Source organism: Notolabrus celidotus, chromosome 22, assembly GCF_009762535.1.
Source record: "Notolabrus celidotus isolate fNotCel1 chromosome 22, fNotCel1.pri, whole genome shotgun sequence".
NCBI lineage: Eukaryota > Metazoa > Chordata > Actinopteri > Labriformes > Labridae > Notolabrus > Notolabrus celidotus.
Genome location: NC_048293.1, coordinates 4,285,901 through 4,304,562, shown reverse-complemented (window position 1 = coordinate 4,304,562; position 18,662 = coordinate 4,285,901). Strand labels below are relative to the sequence as shown.

At 40.9% G+C, this 18,662-nt stretch overlaps 1 protein-coding gene across 2 annotated transcripts in view; it reads left to right on the top strand.

Annotated features, from left to right (window-relative positions):
- mta1 (metastasis associated 1) overlaps window positions 1-18,662 on the top strand; it is a 74,019-nt gene that overhangs the window by 29,237 nt on the left and 26,120 nt on the right. For both annotated transcript variants that reach the window (XM_034675266.1, XM_034675265.1), the window contains exons 3-4: window positions 43-136; window positions 16,806-16,932. In XM_034675266.1, the coding sequence (XP_034531157.1) occupies window positions 43-136; window positions 16,806-16,932 (221 nt within the window). The remainder of the gene's footprint in view (window positions 1-42; window positions 137-16,805; window positions 16,933-18,662) is intronic.

Here is an 18,662-nt window from a genome sequence, read left to right as displayed (position 1 = left end):
CCACTTGTTGCCGTGGTAACGCCGATTGTCTCTGGTTTGCAGACAGCCAATGGGAACGTGGAGGCCAAAGTGGTGTGTTTTTACCGGCGCAGGGACATCTCCGGCACACTCATCGCCCTGGCAGACAAACATGCAAGTGAGTGACCGATCACAACCCGACGAACACTAAAAAACACACGTACGACATCCGGGAGTTAAGACGGTTCTTTTTGGCAAACCCTCTACAGTTATTTTCCACTCCAAAGTTGTAAAGCCTCACATCCAATCAAAGTAGATTTCCCAGAACTGGAAAACACAGCTCTGTTTGTTATTTTCCTTGATTGTTAAGGCTTGTTTGCACACTGGGGATGGTACAAAATTAAATTCAGTTTTTTTGCACTGTTGCTGAGACGAAAGAAACAGTCCAGACTGCAGCCCCTCCTCTGACAGGCCTGGCTGCAGACAGCTTTCGATCTGTCGAGTGAATCAAAATGACAACACCTGTGTCTGTGTTTGTGTCTATGCATATGTGCCTTTTCTGTTAAAGCGTGGGCGGGCAGCGTGTACGTGCATGTGGTGCCTCTCTCCTGAGCTGATTCTGCAGTGTCTGGAACAGCTGGTCGGCTTCTGAATGGGCTTTTTCTGAAGCAGTATGGTGCGACCTGCTAATGTTTTTGGAAGAGAGAAAAAAGAGGTTCAGACAATGATTTCCAACAGGGATGTTGGGAAAGAAAGAAAGAAAGAAAGAGAGAGAAAAGAAGAAAGACGAAGAGATAGATAGTAGGAAAGAAAGAGAGGGAATAAAGAAGGAAGAAAATACAGAGGAAAGGGGACTGTAAGTTGAAGATCGTTGGTAAAAGAGAGGGAGAGTGAGTGAAGGAAGTCACAGGTAAGAATAAGTGCAACGCTTATAAAGCCAGAGCCATACATGTCAGGTCACCTCCACAATGGTCAGCTGGAAACGATGCCTTCAGGCCGCTGCTACTGAGCCTGAATTTAAAGCGCAGAGAAACACAGAGTGACAGACCATTTTTCAGACTTCAGGATATTTGAGTTATTTTTCAACATTCCGTATCACATCGCTACCCTCAACATATTTGTCACAATCTGAAAACTGTCTTCAGAATGTGAAAATGTTGATTTGTCTGTGGTTTATTCTTCGCTCAGGGTCTCTGCTGGTTGTCCTGGTAGAGGAATCCCTTGTCTACTGCTCTTTGCTGTATTCTTCTATTTTTCCCTGTCATTTTTCTAGCTGTATTTTTTTTTTTATCCTAATCCCTTATCTCTTAAGATAATGGGTACTCTTTGCTGCACAGGTGTAAAACCCTGTGGGTCGATTTTGGGCTGTACAAACAGAAAATGACTCGGCCTGAAGTGTGTCTTTTTACCACAAACAAACCTGTCTGTCAAGACTTTGTTTCCATTGACTTATTTAATCATATCATGTGGTTAGTCATCAGTAATATTTTACTGATATGTTTGGTAGCCAGATTGTACTATAAACTAGGGATGTGCACATTTAGTTGAATAATTGCTAGCAGGTACCACAATTATTTACTGATGAAACGTATGTTCTTAATATTATTAAAGCTACTGTTGGTAGGAATGGTGTAAAAAACATTCCTTTTTTTCTGCTGGGTTTGGAGAAAAGGTCATAATGCCAATCAGTACTCATCTGTAAGTGAAGTCATTTGCGATTATGGCAAAATCTCTGTGTTTTCCAATGCCTTTGTATCAAGCAATGTTATTATTACCCTGGTTCCCGTTACCACGGACCAATCAGAGCTACTCTCCAACCCTCTGTCCTGATCGGTCGAGTGGAGGCCCCACTACGTCGCCCTGATTGGCTGGAAAGCCACTACTTCCTCATAGAACGCACACAACCGTAGACATATATAGATATACGCCTCATAGACTGCCGCTGTCTATTGGAGCTGACCAAGCGGCAAACTCCGGTCTCAAACGATGAAGCCAATGCGGAAGTGATATAAACTGCAATACATCGAAAATCCGCTTGAGGCTGGCTGCAGAAACACCGGAAACCACATAGATTTGAATGGGAAAAAGACGATCTTTGCAGCATTAATAAACATGTTTACAGCCTGGTTCAAAAAACGGCTTGGCCCTACAACGCTAATCTCTCTAATGGCACACACTGTACGGGGGGTGAATATTTTTCTAACGTGACGGTTAAGAAGATATTAAGATTATGAGTTTTGCCCAAATAAGGACATGACTGACGTGACTCCCGGTCTGGAACACACAGCCATTGGCTAGGAGACTCACACTACGTCACACTCTGCCTGGTTGAGTTCCGCATTACCAATATGGCTGCCGCCGTCGATTGGCTTCAAAACAGCTCTCAGGAACAGATGGGTGACGTCACGGATACTACGTGCACATTTTATACAGTCTATGGAGCTGACGTATCAGCTCGGCCGCCATCTTGGATGGGTGCTCAATACGCTCCCAGTGCATTTATTTCTACTGAAGGTGTATGTCCAACGACTATAATCCGAATTTTTACCCGATCACAGTTTGATTTGTTACAAACGGCAGAGATGTAGTTATGATACAGGGTGCTGTCACACATTCAAATATTTAAAAAATGTAAAAAACTTGTGAAAGGTAATCCCACGTGATCTGCTCTTAATACTGCCGTGGTTATTGCAACCGTAGGCTGCACAATAACCGGCATAGTTGTTCGTTCTGTGTTGACTCCATTTGGCTCTGGTGCTTTCCTAGAGTGATAGCACCTATCCAATATGGCGGCAACGCTGGATTACGCTCCAGCACATAATGAGGCGTATACGTATATGTCTATGCGCACAACAATCTTTTGTGGGCGGGGTTACGACAGCAGAGAGGGGAGGGTTAGTGTTGACATTTGAAATCTCTCTCAGAACTGATGTTTATATCACGACTACCAACAGCAGCTTTAAGTAATGTTAACATTATGTTTTTGGAACATTTTTGCCTTTATGACAGATCAGCTGAGGAGAGACAGGAAACATGGGGAGTAGAGAGTGGGGGAAGACATGCAGCACATGATCGTGGCCTGGAATCGAACCGGCGACCTCTGGGACAAGTGCTATAGCCTCTGTATGAAAGATAAGATGAGATAAACTTTATTGTCCCCAGGGGGAAATTTGTCGTGGACATAAGTGCAGTGCTGCACTTATGTCCATGTGGGGCGCTTAGACTTCTAGGCCACCAGCGCCCCATTTATTAAGTAATGTTGGCCCAAAATGTCGGTCATATGTTGTCTCAAGCTATATTATAGCTAACCACCACTTAGTGGGGCTGGAGCTCTGGTTAATAGTTACTGCTGCAATGCTCTAATTCTCTACTACCTGGATGTAAACAATCACAGATGACAGATGGCATGTCGTGGGCCAGTGCAGTTTGACAGTACTTTGATCTTGAAAATAGAGATGAAGTTGTATGTAGGCTGTAGTTGGACAAACGGGTATAAAACCCCTCAACCAACACAGGCATGTGGACTTAAACCTGCAAGGAGGACTGAAGTCTGGTGGTGCTAGCTCAGCAAAACCAATTTGACATGGTGTACCTTCAGATGCTTTGATCCCATTGGGCTGTGTTAAATAAATTGTGCTCAATTCTAAATCTTCCCTGAGTGTTTTCTTACCTTTGGACCTGTCTGTTAAAATTCAAACTTCAGCAAGGAAATGAGTTGCTTTGGAACGTCTCTATTGTTAACCCTGTCTGCAAGCAAACCCTCTCCAGGGAGGATGTAGATTTTGAAATGAATTAATTTGAATCTAAATGATAAAGCCTCTGACCTATCTGTTGGCAACATCTGGTGTCTTGTTACCCGTCTTCACTTTAGTCTTTGTTGGGAAAATACCACCACCCACATGTTGTTAAGTCATTCATCCTTGCTGGCCATATTTTCCACTTCTTTTTTTTTTTATAACTTGTAACATGCGGGAGACCAGAAACCATATCAAACTCAATCCAAATACACACTGCTCTGTTATAATGTAGCACTAAAATACCACACAACTACACATCTGGACTGAGATGACAGGTTGTGGTAGGTTATGTGGGCTTGGAAACACACTCTTTTTGTGTGTGTGTGGTGCTGTCCAGTCTCACACTTGCAGAAATGAAACCCACCATGAACTTAGAGTTCTATGAAAACAATCCATAACCTTTTAAAGCAAACAAAAATGAACGAGACTTTAATAAAGTTAATGCTGGTGTTTGGTTAATTTCAGCACAGTTTGATCTCACAGCCTTCAGACTGGCAGTGAAACACTTCCATCCTGTCGTCTACAGCAACAGAACCAACCACTAGACTTTGACTGGGTGTGGCATGTGTAATGTTGGCTCAGGGGGTGTGAAGTGTAAGTTTGTCTGTGTGTGTGTGTGTGGGAGAGAGAGAGAGAGAGAGAGAGAGAGAGAGAGAGAGAGAGAGAGAGAGAGAGAGAGAGAGAGAGAGAGAGAGAGAGAGAGAGAGAGAGAGAGAGAGAGAGAGAGAGAGAGAGAGAGAGAGAGAGAGAGAGAGAGAGAGAGAGAGAGAGAGAGACTGTCCTATTTGAATTAGTGCAAATGTGTATGCATTAGCTAACATGTCTATATGTGTGTGAGAGAGGCCTGGGGGGCGTATCAGGGGGGATTGTTTGTTCTGTTGGACCACACAGCATCAGTTTGTCACTGTGTGCCTCTCATTGAGAGTCTGTGATTATTTTTGAGCGTGCATATGCTGCTATTACACTTTTTAAATTGTTTTTCAGAAAAGAAAAAAAAGTTAAACTCATGAAGAAAGTAAACACACATTTCTTTTTATGTTATCTGTTTTTTCCTCTTGGTGAGCAGACATGAGCATTAAAATCACTTCACTCACATCTTTGATTTGATGCAGTTTTTGGGTTAAAAACATGCTGAAAAAAACTCACACATAGGATAGCATCAGCAGGCCATGGAGGCAGGAGAATAGAGTAACGCTGTATGGGGCTCTCCCTGCACAGGCCTTTGGTTTTGGCTGAGCTCTGCCAGCTGCAGTTTGGGTAAGGGGCTCCCAGACATTTGCAATATGTAAAAAATGCATGCCAGGGTCTGGCTCTGCACCACATGGGTGTGGGCTGTATCCTGTCTTTCTGCAGCCTCACTGCATGTGCCTCTCTCCTTGCATATTCGGGTGTGATCTGCTTTTATATACCACGTCTTGTACACGTGATGGACTTGAGTTTGTAGCTCAGGGTCTTTTCTCAAGAATTGCTGAAGGGGGTGTCTTTTAATTCACTTTCCTTATGGATCAGTTGTGTGTGTGTGTGTGTGTGTGTGTGTGTGCGTGTGCGTGTGCGTGTGTGTGTGTGCGTGTGTGTGCATGAGCTCTCGTGTCTTAATGTGTGTCGGCAGTGAGTCATTGATCAAATATTTTGCTTGCAGAGATTCTGAGCACTCCCTCAATGGGGCCTCAAACTCCGGGATAAGCCCCTCCCCTGTGAGCTGAGCAGCCCCCTGAGTGGTCAGCTTCTGCGGCGGACTTGGCATCCTACCTTCCCCGGCCCCTCCCTTCAGACGTTTGATTTGCCATGACTCAAACCCTTTTCTATTTTTGAGCTCCAAGCTCACATAAACAATGGACAGAAATGTTGCCAGCGAACTGGTGCACAGAAGTAAAACCAGCGTTAATGGAGTCAAACTGGTTGTGGTTACAATGTGAAGGGTATTGCAGCTCCAAATTTGGGCTCCGGAGTGTGGCATTAACCTCAGTAATAGGCCTTTTGGAGGCAGTTCTCTGCAGGATGGGGGTCTCTTTTGTGAACACAAACCCCTCAACATGTCAGCAGTGGTGCCATGTTGTACCACTTGAGCTCTACATTTGATAAAAGTGATGGATATGTATTAATTAGTCCTACAAAAAGAGGATGGATTCCTCATTTGCATGGCTGCCTGCAGAGCAAGAACTGCAACCTTATCAGCTGTAGGGAGGGCAACATCCTTCCTTAGTGTTGACACAGTTCTGCTGGTGCAATGAGATTTCACGTTGTTGTTGACAAATAGAGCACAGCTTTTCAATCCATGTTATACGGCGTAATTAGTTGTAATGTTTGTCAAGTAAAGCGAGTGGTAATCATGAGACAGACAGCTTTTGTGTGTGTGTGTTGCAAACAAGAGAAACCAATGTGTGGAATACCCTGTTACATTGCATACAGATATCAATTTGTGGATGTCGTGGAAACACACTTTTACATGTTTGTTTGCTAGTTTTGTATTGGCTTTGAAAATGTTTGAGTGCAGTCGTGCAATCTGAGAACACAAAATACTTCAACCAAGTAAGCTTCTATTCAAATTTCACGGTCACACTACATCACACTGTTGAACTATAAGGCTGCCAGTAGCATACAGTGAGTATAGATTCATTATACAGACTTAAACGGCTCTTATCTTTCTTATCTTTTTTAATAACTGACATTTAAAATTTTGAACAAAAGTTACCCCAGGGGAATCACAATGTTATTACTCACTGAAATCAGTTTACACAGGCGGACTAATGTTTTCTTCTGACGTGTAAATATCTGTTTTATGTCGTCTGAGAAATCTTTCTTATCTCAGGGGAGAGTATCTCTTGTGAAGTTTTCTCAGCTTGGTTTTTAAAGACAACACATTTTAATAAGAAGTGATCTAGAGTAGAGGCATTATTTTCAAGATGAAGATTTTAACATGCCAGGATCGATGTAATGTAAAGACTAGGGATGTAAACAATGAATCGGGTATCGATTAATTGATTGTTAAGAAATTACTGGAAACACGCATTTGTTTTCAATTCTCCGTCACGTGGAACAAACATCATGTGGTCTCATATTACATTCATCTATCAGGGAGGTGTTTCTAGCTTAAAGCATGTTTCGTTGTGAATCAGCTGGTTAAAGGTGTTGCGCACAGCAGAGACGCTCAGCTGGCGGCGGCTGTGCGTCAGGTCTCCACGAACTCTTTTTAAAGAGGATCAATACGCAACTGCTGCCAACAACGACACGAACACGAAGTTTGACAACTTCAAACAGGACATTTTAACCTTTGGATACAAAGCCAACAGACTGGTGGGAATTACTAGTACGCTATGTTTGCAGACCAGCAACATCAGAGCCGTCTGGGCTTTTCTGCTGCTGATTATGACACGGTTGCGCTCCCGGCTGACACCTGACCGCGTACCCATACTCATTTTTCTCAATAAGAACGAGTAGGCAGAAAACTGGACCCTGTGGGTCTAAAGTACTTTTCTGTTAGTATTATGAGCCTTCACTTTATAAGATTATGTCTGCAGAGTAGGGGAGAATGGAGTTGGTTGTCACACTTTTTACTGTTTTGATGATTGCTCATCATCAAAACATCTTTCAATAGTCATTCCTACATTAAATTGAAGCTTAATGTGTTGGCTTGAAATGTGTATCCCTCTCATGTTCCAACTCATTGTAACAAAGAGACAATTAACTATCAAAGACACTGACACATTGTGACAACAAACACCATCACGGGGTTGCTTGTTACACACTATGGGGTTGGTTGTCACACACTATGGGGTTGGTTGTCACACACTATGGGGATGGTTGTCACACACTATGGGGTTGGTTGTCACACACTATGGGGATGGTTGTCACACACTATGGGGTTGGTTGTCACACACTATGGGGTTGGTTGTCACACACTATGGGGTTGGTTGTCACACACTATGGGGTTGGTTGTCACACACTATGGGGATGGTTGTCACACACTATGGGGTTGGTTGTCACACACTATGGGGATGGTTGTCACACACTATGGGGATGGTTGTCACACACTATGGGGTTGGTTGTCACTCACTATGGGGATGGTTGTCACACACTATGGGGTTGGTTGTCACACACTATGGGGTTGGTTATCACACACTATGGGGTTGGTTGTCACACACTATGGGGATGGTTGTCACACACTATGGGGTTGGTTGTCACTCACTATGGGGATGTTTGTCACACACTATGGGGTTGGTTGTCACACACTATGGGGTTGGTTGTCACACACTATGGGGTTGGTTGTCACACACTATGGGGTTGGTTATCACACACTATGGGGTTGGTTGTCACACACTATGGGGTTGGTTGTTACACACTATGGGGTTGGTTGTTACAATAGTATTTCAATGGGAAAAATCTTTTAAAAAAGGCAAGAAGGCAGAAGTAAATTTGAAAGTTTAATTGCACTGACAAGTGATAAGCCTACATAACTTAATGCATTTTAACCTAAAATGAGCAAGGAACATGAACAGGAAACACATCTTTAGGCCAGCCTATATAACAACATAAAGAACAAAACAAACAGGCCTAACAATAACGGCCTACTCAACTAAGCTACACGCAGTCACTGTCTGAGTCACAGTGATGGCAAATGTAGGGTCTGCGCACTCCAACTCATTTCACCATGCATGATTTTGCCAACATAGGGGTTGGTTGTTACATGTGACAACCAACCCCAAAGAGAATGTGACGACCAACCCCAACTGGAATTTTTTGCTAGCATCAAGGCTAACAACCATCTAACAAGTAGTTAGCTAGCTAATAAAAATCTAAACTCTAGCTTTCCCCTTTGTAAGGGTAACACTTGTTTTGTTATGAACCTTCGTTTAAAAGCCTAGAAGAAAAATACTGAGGAGCTGAATATTTACAATTTGACATGAAAAACACAAAAAGTCCTCTCACCTAAAGTTCAGCTGTCTTACTCCAGAGAAGACTTTGTAGGTGAGCTCTGATCCTAACTCTGGAAATTTCCATACCCCAATTTGAGAGACAGCGCCCTCTGGTGGCGAGATATAATGAGTGTGCCAACCAACCCGTGTGACAACCAACCCCGTACTCCCCTATATTCCTTTATGAGCCTGAACGTTACCTGTATTTAATACCGTCAGTTCTATGCATTTTGTTGCTGTTGAAAATATATTTTAGGGTGAAATAAAACGTATTTGGCCTTGTTTTTGACATAAGAATAATAATGGTTTTTTTTTAATTGATTATTGATAATTGATCGTTAAAATTTTTTACATCCCTAGTAAAGACACATTTCAGTTGCACCATGAGATGTAGAAGGGATGTTTGTGCAGTTTGACGTTAAGTTGTATATTACCTCAAACTGTACAACAAGGTCACAATTTCAAAAACTCAGAAATATACCTAATATTTAGGATATTATTTTTTAAGTGCATGTAAACACAAAGCCCATTCAAACACTGCGCTGTAACTCTAAACGTACTTTGTCTTTAAACATGAACCTCAGAATCTGTAACGGATGAAGTAATACAAGTGTTTTCATTTCCAGATCTCAGAGCACAAAAAGGTCTTGTATTTACAGCTTGTTGTTGCATCAAGTTTAAGAGCTGCGTGACAAAATCATCAACAGAGCATCATTATAGATCCTAGGTCCGTTAAGGCTTTTTTACCTCATATGACAAGAGTGAGCAGCCCCCCCATGGCAGAAAAAAGCAACAGTATCATGTAAATCTGCAGCATCTTGCTTGTTCTTGAAGTACACACAGGAGAAGAAGCCTACTTGAACTTCTTAGAGTTCAGATATTTGATTGAGCTGCTGTTATTGAAAGAAATGTCTTATCAATATGGGAAATTAAAGAAGGGAATCTAAATGGCGTGAATGCATTGGTGATAGTAACCTCAACAATAACGAAATATTTGACAGAAACTGTCAAAGCGATGTCAATCAAAAGTGCGTTTTTGGCAGCTCAGCTCGCAGCCCCTCACAACAGCCTTTGTCCTTGTTTGTTTTGAAGTGGAGGAGACCTCTGCAGGTAATTTGGCTCATGGCAGAGAGCTGGTGAACCCCTGACCCTGAAGGAATCCTAATCCAAAAACAAACTGAGTTCTTGGAAACAAGCTGAGCTAATGTTAGAGGCAGCTCAGCTAGCAAGTGTTTCGTCATGCAGGGTCTGGTGAAGATTACAGAGAGGCCAAGATTTGTAACCTGAAACTTCTTTATTCATTGTTTGACGGGTATCAAACAGAAGCACACCAAAATTAAACTCCTGAAAACTGCTTCATCAGAAGTGGAATTTTCCTCAAACTGGCTTTGATAAATCATACATCATAATGTATATCTTAATAGATCATTAGAATAAAAACATCTTGAGTATATTGTATTGTTATATAATCCAGGAGGGCTGTGTTTTAAGGGTTTCACTGCTGTGAAGATTTAAGGATACTAAGCTGGTCTACGTCTGAATTGCAGCGATATTTAAACAGACACAACAGGATCAGCATCACAAGGCATCATTGTCTGGATGTGCGTTTTGTTTCCTCATGACTGGGCTGCTCTTGTTCTTACTCATGTTTGGAATGTGCTGTGTATGGAAAAAGATGTCAACGATGCCCTCAGTGAGAATAACATTAGAATAAAGACATCACCTGAAAACACCCAGGATTGATTTAGGATTTGATTGGTTCATGGTTTAGGCGGTGTAGGAAAAAGGATTATCAGAACATTGACTATATGGTGATGCTTTGGGAATTTGATTCTTCACCAAAGTGCCCGGTAAATAACTGGACTCAGACGCAATGTCCAAAAAAAGTCAATGTATGCAAGCTAAGTGGTCACATTATGACGAATTCAGCTTAAGTCCCAATATTGCCTCAACCAGCCTTCCAGACGATCTCCTCTGACTGCACAGTATTGATTTAATATTGATAGATGTCTCCACTCTGCAAGTTGCAGGCTAGCTGTTTTTACCTTATTTATGATTTTTCAGAAGAAGTGTCTCTAGCCGTCTCTCTCCTACCACCACTACACAAACACAGCGTATCATAGAGGTGTAGTCAGTTTGTTAAGGTAATAACACTCTGCCGTGCTCTCCTCACCTCCTCCTCTCCGCCTCAGGCCTGCTCCATCCTCTCCCTCTCCCCCCCCCCCCCCCCCCGTGGTCTCTCAGCTTGGTAAGGCGACCCATTCATCAATAATTGATAATTGGCTGGGACAGGTGAGATGGAGAGGCAATTTGTAGAGAGTATGGTGTGGGTGCAGTGCCAGGAGATTGGCTCCAGGGAAAGGAGAGGAGAAGGAGGACTGAGGTAGGGGAGTTGAGTTGCTACTTGAGGTTGCACAGCCAGGGGGGCAGCAGAGCCGGAAGGGCCGGCCTGCTGATGGAGCGCTACAGAACCAGGTAACTGTGCAAAGCCAAGAGTCTGTGCATACTGATGCAGAGTAACACATCCCCATGTAGACTCAGGTTGGAGTCAAGTCAAGTTTTTCACCAACCCAGAGTCACTTATTCTCCTTGAAGGGATTTTACATCTTGCACAAGATGCATCACCATATATACATCCAGCATCAATCTGAAGAAAGAAAAGAAAATCCAAAAAAATACTGTAGAAATGAAATAAGAAAAATACAAATAAAAAAAAAAGAAAGAAAGGGAACAATAGAATGAATAAATATACCTGAAATATGAAAGGAAAAAAAAAAGAGAAAGGAAGCTTAATTTAACAAGAACAAAATGATGAAAATAAAATCAAAAAGAAGAAATCAGAAATACTTTATTTATCCTGGGGGGAAATTCAGTCATTACAGTTGCTCCTATACACAATAATTAAGAAGATCAAATAATATTATTAGAAGAAGTAATTAATAAGATATAAATACATGAAAGTATTATGCAAAAATAATAGTATTCAATATTGTGTTGCACTAAAGAGCAGTCTGCATGTGTCTTATTCCATGTAGGAGTGCTTGCCTGTTACATCCAGAGGTACATATGTGTGTTTTCTGGACTTAAGTAATTGCACACGCTTCCACTTTTTTTTTTTGTAGAAGGCCCCTGCATGCATTTCCTTATCTGTAGTGCATTTGGTCACATTTCATATAATATAATGTCAGAGCTACATTTCATGTTAGATATCATTCAAATCTAACATTGGACTTGTTATGCTTCAGATTTCAAATGAGTAAAAGTGTCTCCTTGGACTGCAGCACTATCTACCTGGGACTTATGTTTTTTTAAAATCTCCCATCATCTCTTTTCTATCAATTATTTTCAAATCTCTTCATGATGTCAGTAAAAAGCATCAAAGTCTACAGTGTTAACTTGATAATGTGTCTGATGGCTTCCAGGCGAAGGCTCACATTTGTGTCTTTGAGGCCTTGAAGCTCTACTTAAATAAAACTGTGTTCACGTTGCTTTTGTTAAGTATTCGTGAAGCTAATCTTTTGTTGTGTAAAGTTTCAAGAAGACCTGCTAAATAAGTCATTAAAAAATACACTCAGAATCAGAAATACTTAATTTATCCTGGGTTGGAAAATTCGGTCATTACAGAGCTCTTATAAACAGTATGTAAGAAAGTCAAAGTATTAATAGAAGAAGGAATAAAATAAGATGTAACTACAAATAAAAGAAAAGAAAAGAAAAGAAAATAAAAAAGAATAAAAGAAAATAAATAAATAAAATAAAATGAAATAGAATAGAATAAAAAGAAATAAAGATAAAATCGAATAAAATAGAATAAAGTAAATACAGAAGCGCAGAATAGTTAGTACTTTGTACAAAAGCGCTGGGAATGAAGGTGATATTTACAAGGATGTTAAAGTGGCAGGTATATTGCACAGCAACATGCAAGAATACTTTATATACTACTTTCTTACTGTTTCAAGTCATGTGACTTTTGTTTTTAGCTTTATAATTTCATTGCATAAGGAACTTTGGCTAGTAGTAATCTCATCGTAAGACTAGGAGAAAGCTAAAGTTAGCTGCAGCTCACCTCACAGCACCCTAAGTGTCACTAAAGTGCACAGGAAAGACATTGATTTGTTTTTTGCCAGTCATTTTTATTGAACAAAATTCAATGACATTACAATTGGCACACATTTACAATTTTTTAAAAATGTTTTCCTTTAAATTTTAAAACGAGACTGGGAAACTTAGACTCTTGTCAGGAGAAACAAAGTGCATACATGTGCATAATCATATATACAAACCTGTACAGGTCCATAGATACAGAATCACCCGTATACCTATAATACAAATATATATAGAAGACTCAGACCGTAGAAAATGAACCCCTTCCTCCTCTGCCAGTTGTGTAAATGAACGCACACAAATGTGGAATCACAGTAAGGATGATCAAAAAAAAGACACCTCTAAAGTTAAGAGATCTTTAAAGTATGACAGAAAGGGACGCCATTTATGAAAAAGAGTTTATTTGATATTTTAAGTTTTAGAAAGGAGGCTAAAGACGCTGATTTCTTCCCTGGATCTGCTTCATTTCGACGATTGTGCAGCTTTTAGGTAGAATATGTGTTTCCCAAAGAGGAGTAGACCTCTGCTGATATTTCACTTGAACACTTAGGGATCATTTTGAGACTTTTGAATTTGTGCAGAATGAGATTCAGCTGCTAAAATGCAGGTCAACCCAGGATCATCCTGACTACTGATTCAACTAGCTGACTTTTAGGCCCCTGGTTTCCACCACTTCTTCTCTCACTGTATGTCTTGACTGTGGCACATGTTTGCTTTCACAGAAGACGCCAAATTTACTAACAATTAATAAACCCTTCTTGCATTTTTAATTGGATTTAGGCTTAGGTATCATGGATTTCATGCTAATGCAGAGCCTTGAGAAAACAAGAGCAGCTCTTTTAATCTCATTATGCGACATCTGACTGGATAACCACCGGAACTTACCATAAACACCCAGCATGTAAAGTTTAATGTACAACATGTGTACATGCACTGTAAAATACCCACAGACCACATGTTTCAGTCATGAAACACACACACTCGGGGTACGTTGGACAGCTTTCTGATACACAGTTAATATCTCTATCTCCTTCTACTCCCCACCTTACTTCCTGTCCCATTTAATCTTGTTTTTATTCCTTTTATTAATAATCTGGGTCCATATTGGGCTGCTTTTACATGGCAGAAGATGGAGTAAGGCTCATGCTGTGTGTGTGTGTGTGTGTGTATGTGTGTGTGTGTGTGTCTGGGCGCTGATGGTGTGTGTCTGCTGGGTGCTGAGTGCCGGGCAGAGTGAGGGAGTGAAGGAGTACTTATTGATTTTGGCCACACATCTCTTCTCCTGAAAATCCCTTGATTGCTTTTGTTCTGCTCCCCGTCTCCCTCTTTCTGTCTCGCTTCCTCTAATGAAACTCCAAATGAATTGGAGCACGTACTGACTGCTCTCTTTCTCTCTCCCTCTCCGTTTCTCCGTCTCTCGCTCTCCTTGCCGCTTTCTTCCCCTCACCCTCTCTCCATCTCCTCGTCCTCGTGTCTCTCTGTCTTCATCTTACGCTCCCCTTCGCTCTTTATCGCTCTTGTCACACTTTGTCCCTCTGTGATCGTCTCGCCTATTTCATCTGTCTCTCTATTTTATCTCTCTTCCTGTCCATCTTACCTCCTCTTTCCTCACTTTCCAACCTACATTTCCTCCACCCTCCTCATCCACAGAGGAAAGGCTTGTGCAGTGGAGATGTTTCTACCAGCAGCAGCAGCAGCAGCTCAATCTATTCTCTTTGCAGAATGACGCAGACACATGACCGGCTCAAATGGGCTGATAGTCCTTCAACAGTCACTCTGTTCATTTCTTCCTGCACTGCTTCTCTGGAGCTGTCTTTCACCCTCTGACTTGTGATTCTTGTTTTTTCCTTGACATGGTCTGCTGTCCGTGTGTGCAGTGGAGATAATCCTAGATTTTTGATTTAATCCAAGGTGCAGGGATCGCTCAAGGTTACTCCTGGAAAGGGCACTGAGCGATTTCAAAATATCAATAACCAAGTCTTCTATGAAATGCAAATCTGCAAGGGCAACCACCATTTAGGTCTTGATATATTTTCCAAACTTCAGGAAAGAAAAACATGTTTTTTCAGCTTCTCAGCTGTGCGTCTGTTCAGTGCAAACATCATTAATATTGTGGATATATGCAGACAATATCAACTCGGCTTACATACCCAAAAAGGCAGCTTGTTGTCAAAAGCAGTCGTTACAAAAAAAGCATTTGTCTTCAAGGTAAAGATTTTTTTGTAGTCTTCATTTCGGCAGAGTCAAGATTGACTCAAAGAAAATCATGACTGAAGCTTGATGACTGAAAATCAGGCTGGTAGTGTTTTTTTTTTCCTGCTGATGAACCCAAAAACACACAACATAAAAACAAAACCGCCATGTTGGCAGTAAACAATTTATTATCAAGCGGCAACCACTGGCCGTGAAAGTTGAAGCCAATGCAGAAGTGTTAAAAACTGCAGTTTCTCGAGTGTCCAATAGGGCTGTCAACGAATATTCTAAATTCGAATATATATTCGAATATTAAAAAAAAACGGAGATGTTCCGATGTTCCCTTCAAGCTGATGAGAAGGAAGCGAGGATGACGTGCTGGTACTGAGGTGCAAGCTAAAAAAGACGACATCGACCTGTCCTTCCACCCACCATTATGTGGGTGGGAATGTAAGATCTATCTACGATAAGGTGGACGAGCTAACCCAGCACCAGAGTAGCATCATGCTAACAGAGCTAACACCGGACACGAACGCCACGTTGGAAGGATTTCACCTGCTGTGGCAGGAGAGCATTACTGAACTAGCTGGTGAAGAAGGCCAGCTCAGTCCTGGACCCTGTGGAGGTGGTGGCTGACAGGAAAATTATGGCCAAGCTGTCATCTCTGATGGACATTTCTTTTCTATATATATTCTTGTTGAAATTCTTGTACTGTACACCTTTTTTTTTTTGCCGGTGTAACTCCATGAATTTCCCCGTTGTGGGATGAATAAAGGAGTATCTTATTTTATCTTATCTTATCTTTTGAAGCCCAGCAATGGTGGACGCCATATTGGAAATGCTGGCTCAACCTAACTTTCAATCAACCTTAAATCAGGCAACTAGGTGGAGTTAAGGTGGGATTTTAGGCTCTTGGTGAACAGCTACAACACACCCAACTGTCAGTCACCTCAGTTGTTCCCCTAAATACATACATTTATATTATCTCAACTGATGCTTGAAAGATCTACCTCTGTTCTCTGTAAACCAATAAATGAATGAGATACATGCTAACAACTGTTTTTGAACCAGGCTGTAAATTTAGCCATTTAACATGAAACCTAATGGGGATTACTCAGCTTTTGCAACCAGCCTCAAGTGGACACTTGAGGAACTGCAGTTTTTTTGCGTTTCCACATTGGCTTCATTTTTTAACACCTCAGGCTGCCACTTGATCAGGTCCAAAGTTTAATGTTAATGTTTAAAACGCCCCACAGAAGCTTTAAAGGACTTGTTATTGCCACTATGGAGTCCACAGATTCAGCAGCATTTGTCATTTTCTGCTTTCTGTGGAAGCAGAGACTCTCCCCTGCTGTCTCACAACAACCCATTCAGGTCCTCATTGAACCCCTCATGCTTGAAATACTGAAGATTACCCATAGATACTAATGGTGATGATGATATTGAAAACACTAGGTGTCCATGTTGGGGCTTCTGCACTAAGGGAAGGAGAATTGGAAAAGAAAACCTCATGTTGATGTTGTTTGATTAGCATTTCAGGTCTGATATGGACCTCATCATTGAGATGTTATGTTAAATTCTTGCATTTGTTTAAAATACTTGCATTTGTATGAACTAATTTCCCCGGGGACTTCATTGTTCCGGCTCATCAGGTGTGCATCCTTGTGCTTTTTATGCGCTCTCTGTGCACCTGAGACTGTTTTTGGCTGCAGTCGATGGATTTGCAATCCCCCACACATCCCCGTTTTCCCTGAGGATGTCATTGTTCCACCTCGTCTGATGTGTGTATTTTTGACCTTTGACCCCCCCCCCCCTTTTTTTTTTTTCCTTTACCCCACAGGGGAGCTGGAGGAGGAGATGGAGAATCCAGAGATGGCCAACCTCCCTGAGAAACAGAAACACCAGCTCAGACACAGAGAGCTTTTTCTGTCCCGACAACTGGAGTCTTTACCCGCCACACACATCAGGTACGCCGCTGCACACCAACAAATCAGCGTTACTTGACTCACAGGCCTTAGTTTATCACTTAGTTTTTTTTTTCTTTTTCGCATAAGTGATTTAGACTCACACAGTGCAGTGTTTTGATGAAAAGAACTCAACTCAACTCAACTCAACTTTATTTATATAGCACCTTTCATACATAGAAACATGTAGCCCAAAGTGCTTCACAGGGTAACAGACAGCAAGAAAACAACAGCAATGGTAGAATTATAGAAGGCATGAAAAAAGAAGAAATACTTAAAAAAGAAAAGAAAATCAACACAGTAAAATTAATAAAATAAGTAAGAGTGGAAATAAAAGTTAAAAATAAGGTAGAGTTAACGAGATCAGGTGAACACAATAAATAAATAAGATAAATAAATACATGTTAAAACAATGGTTTAGATAATAATGATAAAAATAATAAAAATGATAATAAAATAATAAAATAATAATAAAAATAATAATAATAATGATACTGATAATGCAGATAATGCAAGAAGACTGTTCCCATGCTGTGAATAAAGACCTTTTCAGTTATTTGGCGTATCATGAATGCTGTAAGACTTATGTTTCCTTAAAACAAGAAATGCTTGTGACAGAATTTATGGTCAATAAACTCAAAGCTCAAAAAATAACTGAAGTGGAAATGGGCAATTTATTACAAAAAAAGTGCAATTATGCTGCTTAATTCTAACCTTTATCCAGCACTTTCAAAAAGTCAGTTTAAAAGTGCTCCTCAAAGGCAGTGAAGTAAAACAAGATTACACAAATGACACAAAATACATGAGAAGAACTATGAAATATAAATTCAGAGGTTATCAGGAAATGAAAACAAGTAGATCAAAATCTGGGACGGTTGAAATGAAATTTAAAAGTGTTCATTTTGAAGAGTTTTCTTTGTTTACCATCAAACTGCTGTAACTCTTACAAAATTGCCACAGCATTAAACCCAACTTTCTGAAGAGCAGCTGTCTTACGTGCGCACATTGCAACCCTCACTCTCAAGTTTTTAATAAAGAAAGAAGTCGATACAAATTCGGCCTCAATGTGATTTCACGCTGCCCACAGTGCGAGGAGTTTTCCTCACACCAGCAGGACTCAGAAAAGTTCTGCTGAAGAGTTTCAGCCATGCAGTCTGTTGCTTTGTAAGTCCCCATCTAACACCTCAGTGAGGCTGTGATTTTGACTTCTGATATGAGAACACTGCACTCACAATAATATGTATAATATGACTGTGTAGTGCTTTAGACATCATTTGTAAATTCATTTTAAGCTGTTAAAGCTGCATCAGGCGATATTTTCATTGACTCTTACTTTGGCTGCTTCATGATACAATTTACTCATGGTTTCAGGTTTTGTAGGAACTCTTTTTGTGTGGTGAAGGAATGAAATGAGATTTTCTATTTGCGTGAGAAATGAGTTAAATATTCACATCAAATATTTACACTTACATACAGGTGGTGAGGAGGACTGGAGTGGAAATATCTTGAGAATTACGAGCTGCATCGTTTTGTCTATTATTCTAAAGAGGAATGATCTGAAGCAACTAATATCCTAATTAAGTTACAGCTAACTGGCTAGTCTAGAGGTAAAACATCACTCAGACAAGAATTGTTGGATTTGTTGGATTTTTTTGCAAAGCCCAGTTTTTTTTTTGTGAATCTTTCTTAGTTAGATCAGGGGTTCCCAAAGTGTGAGTCGGGACCCCTTGGGG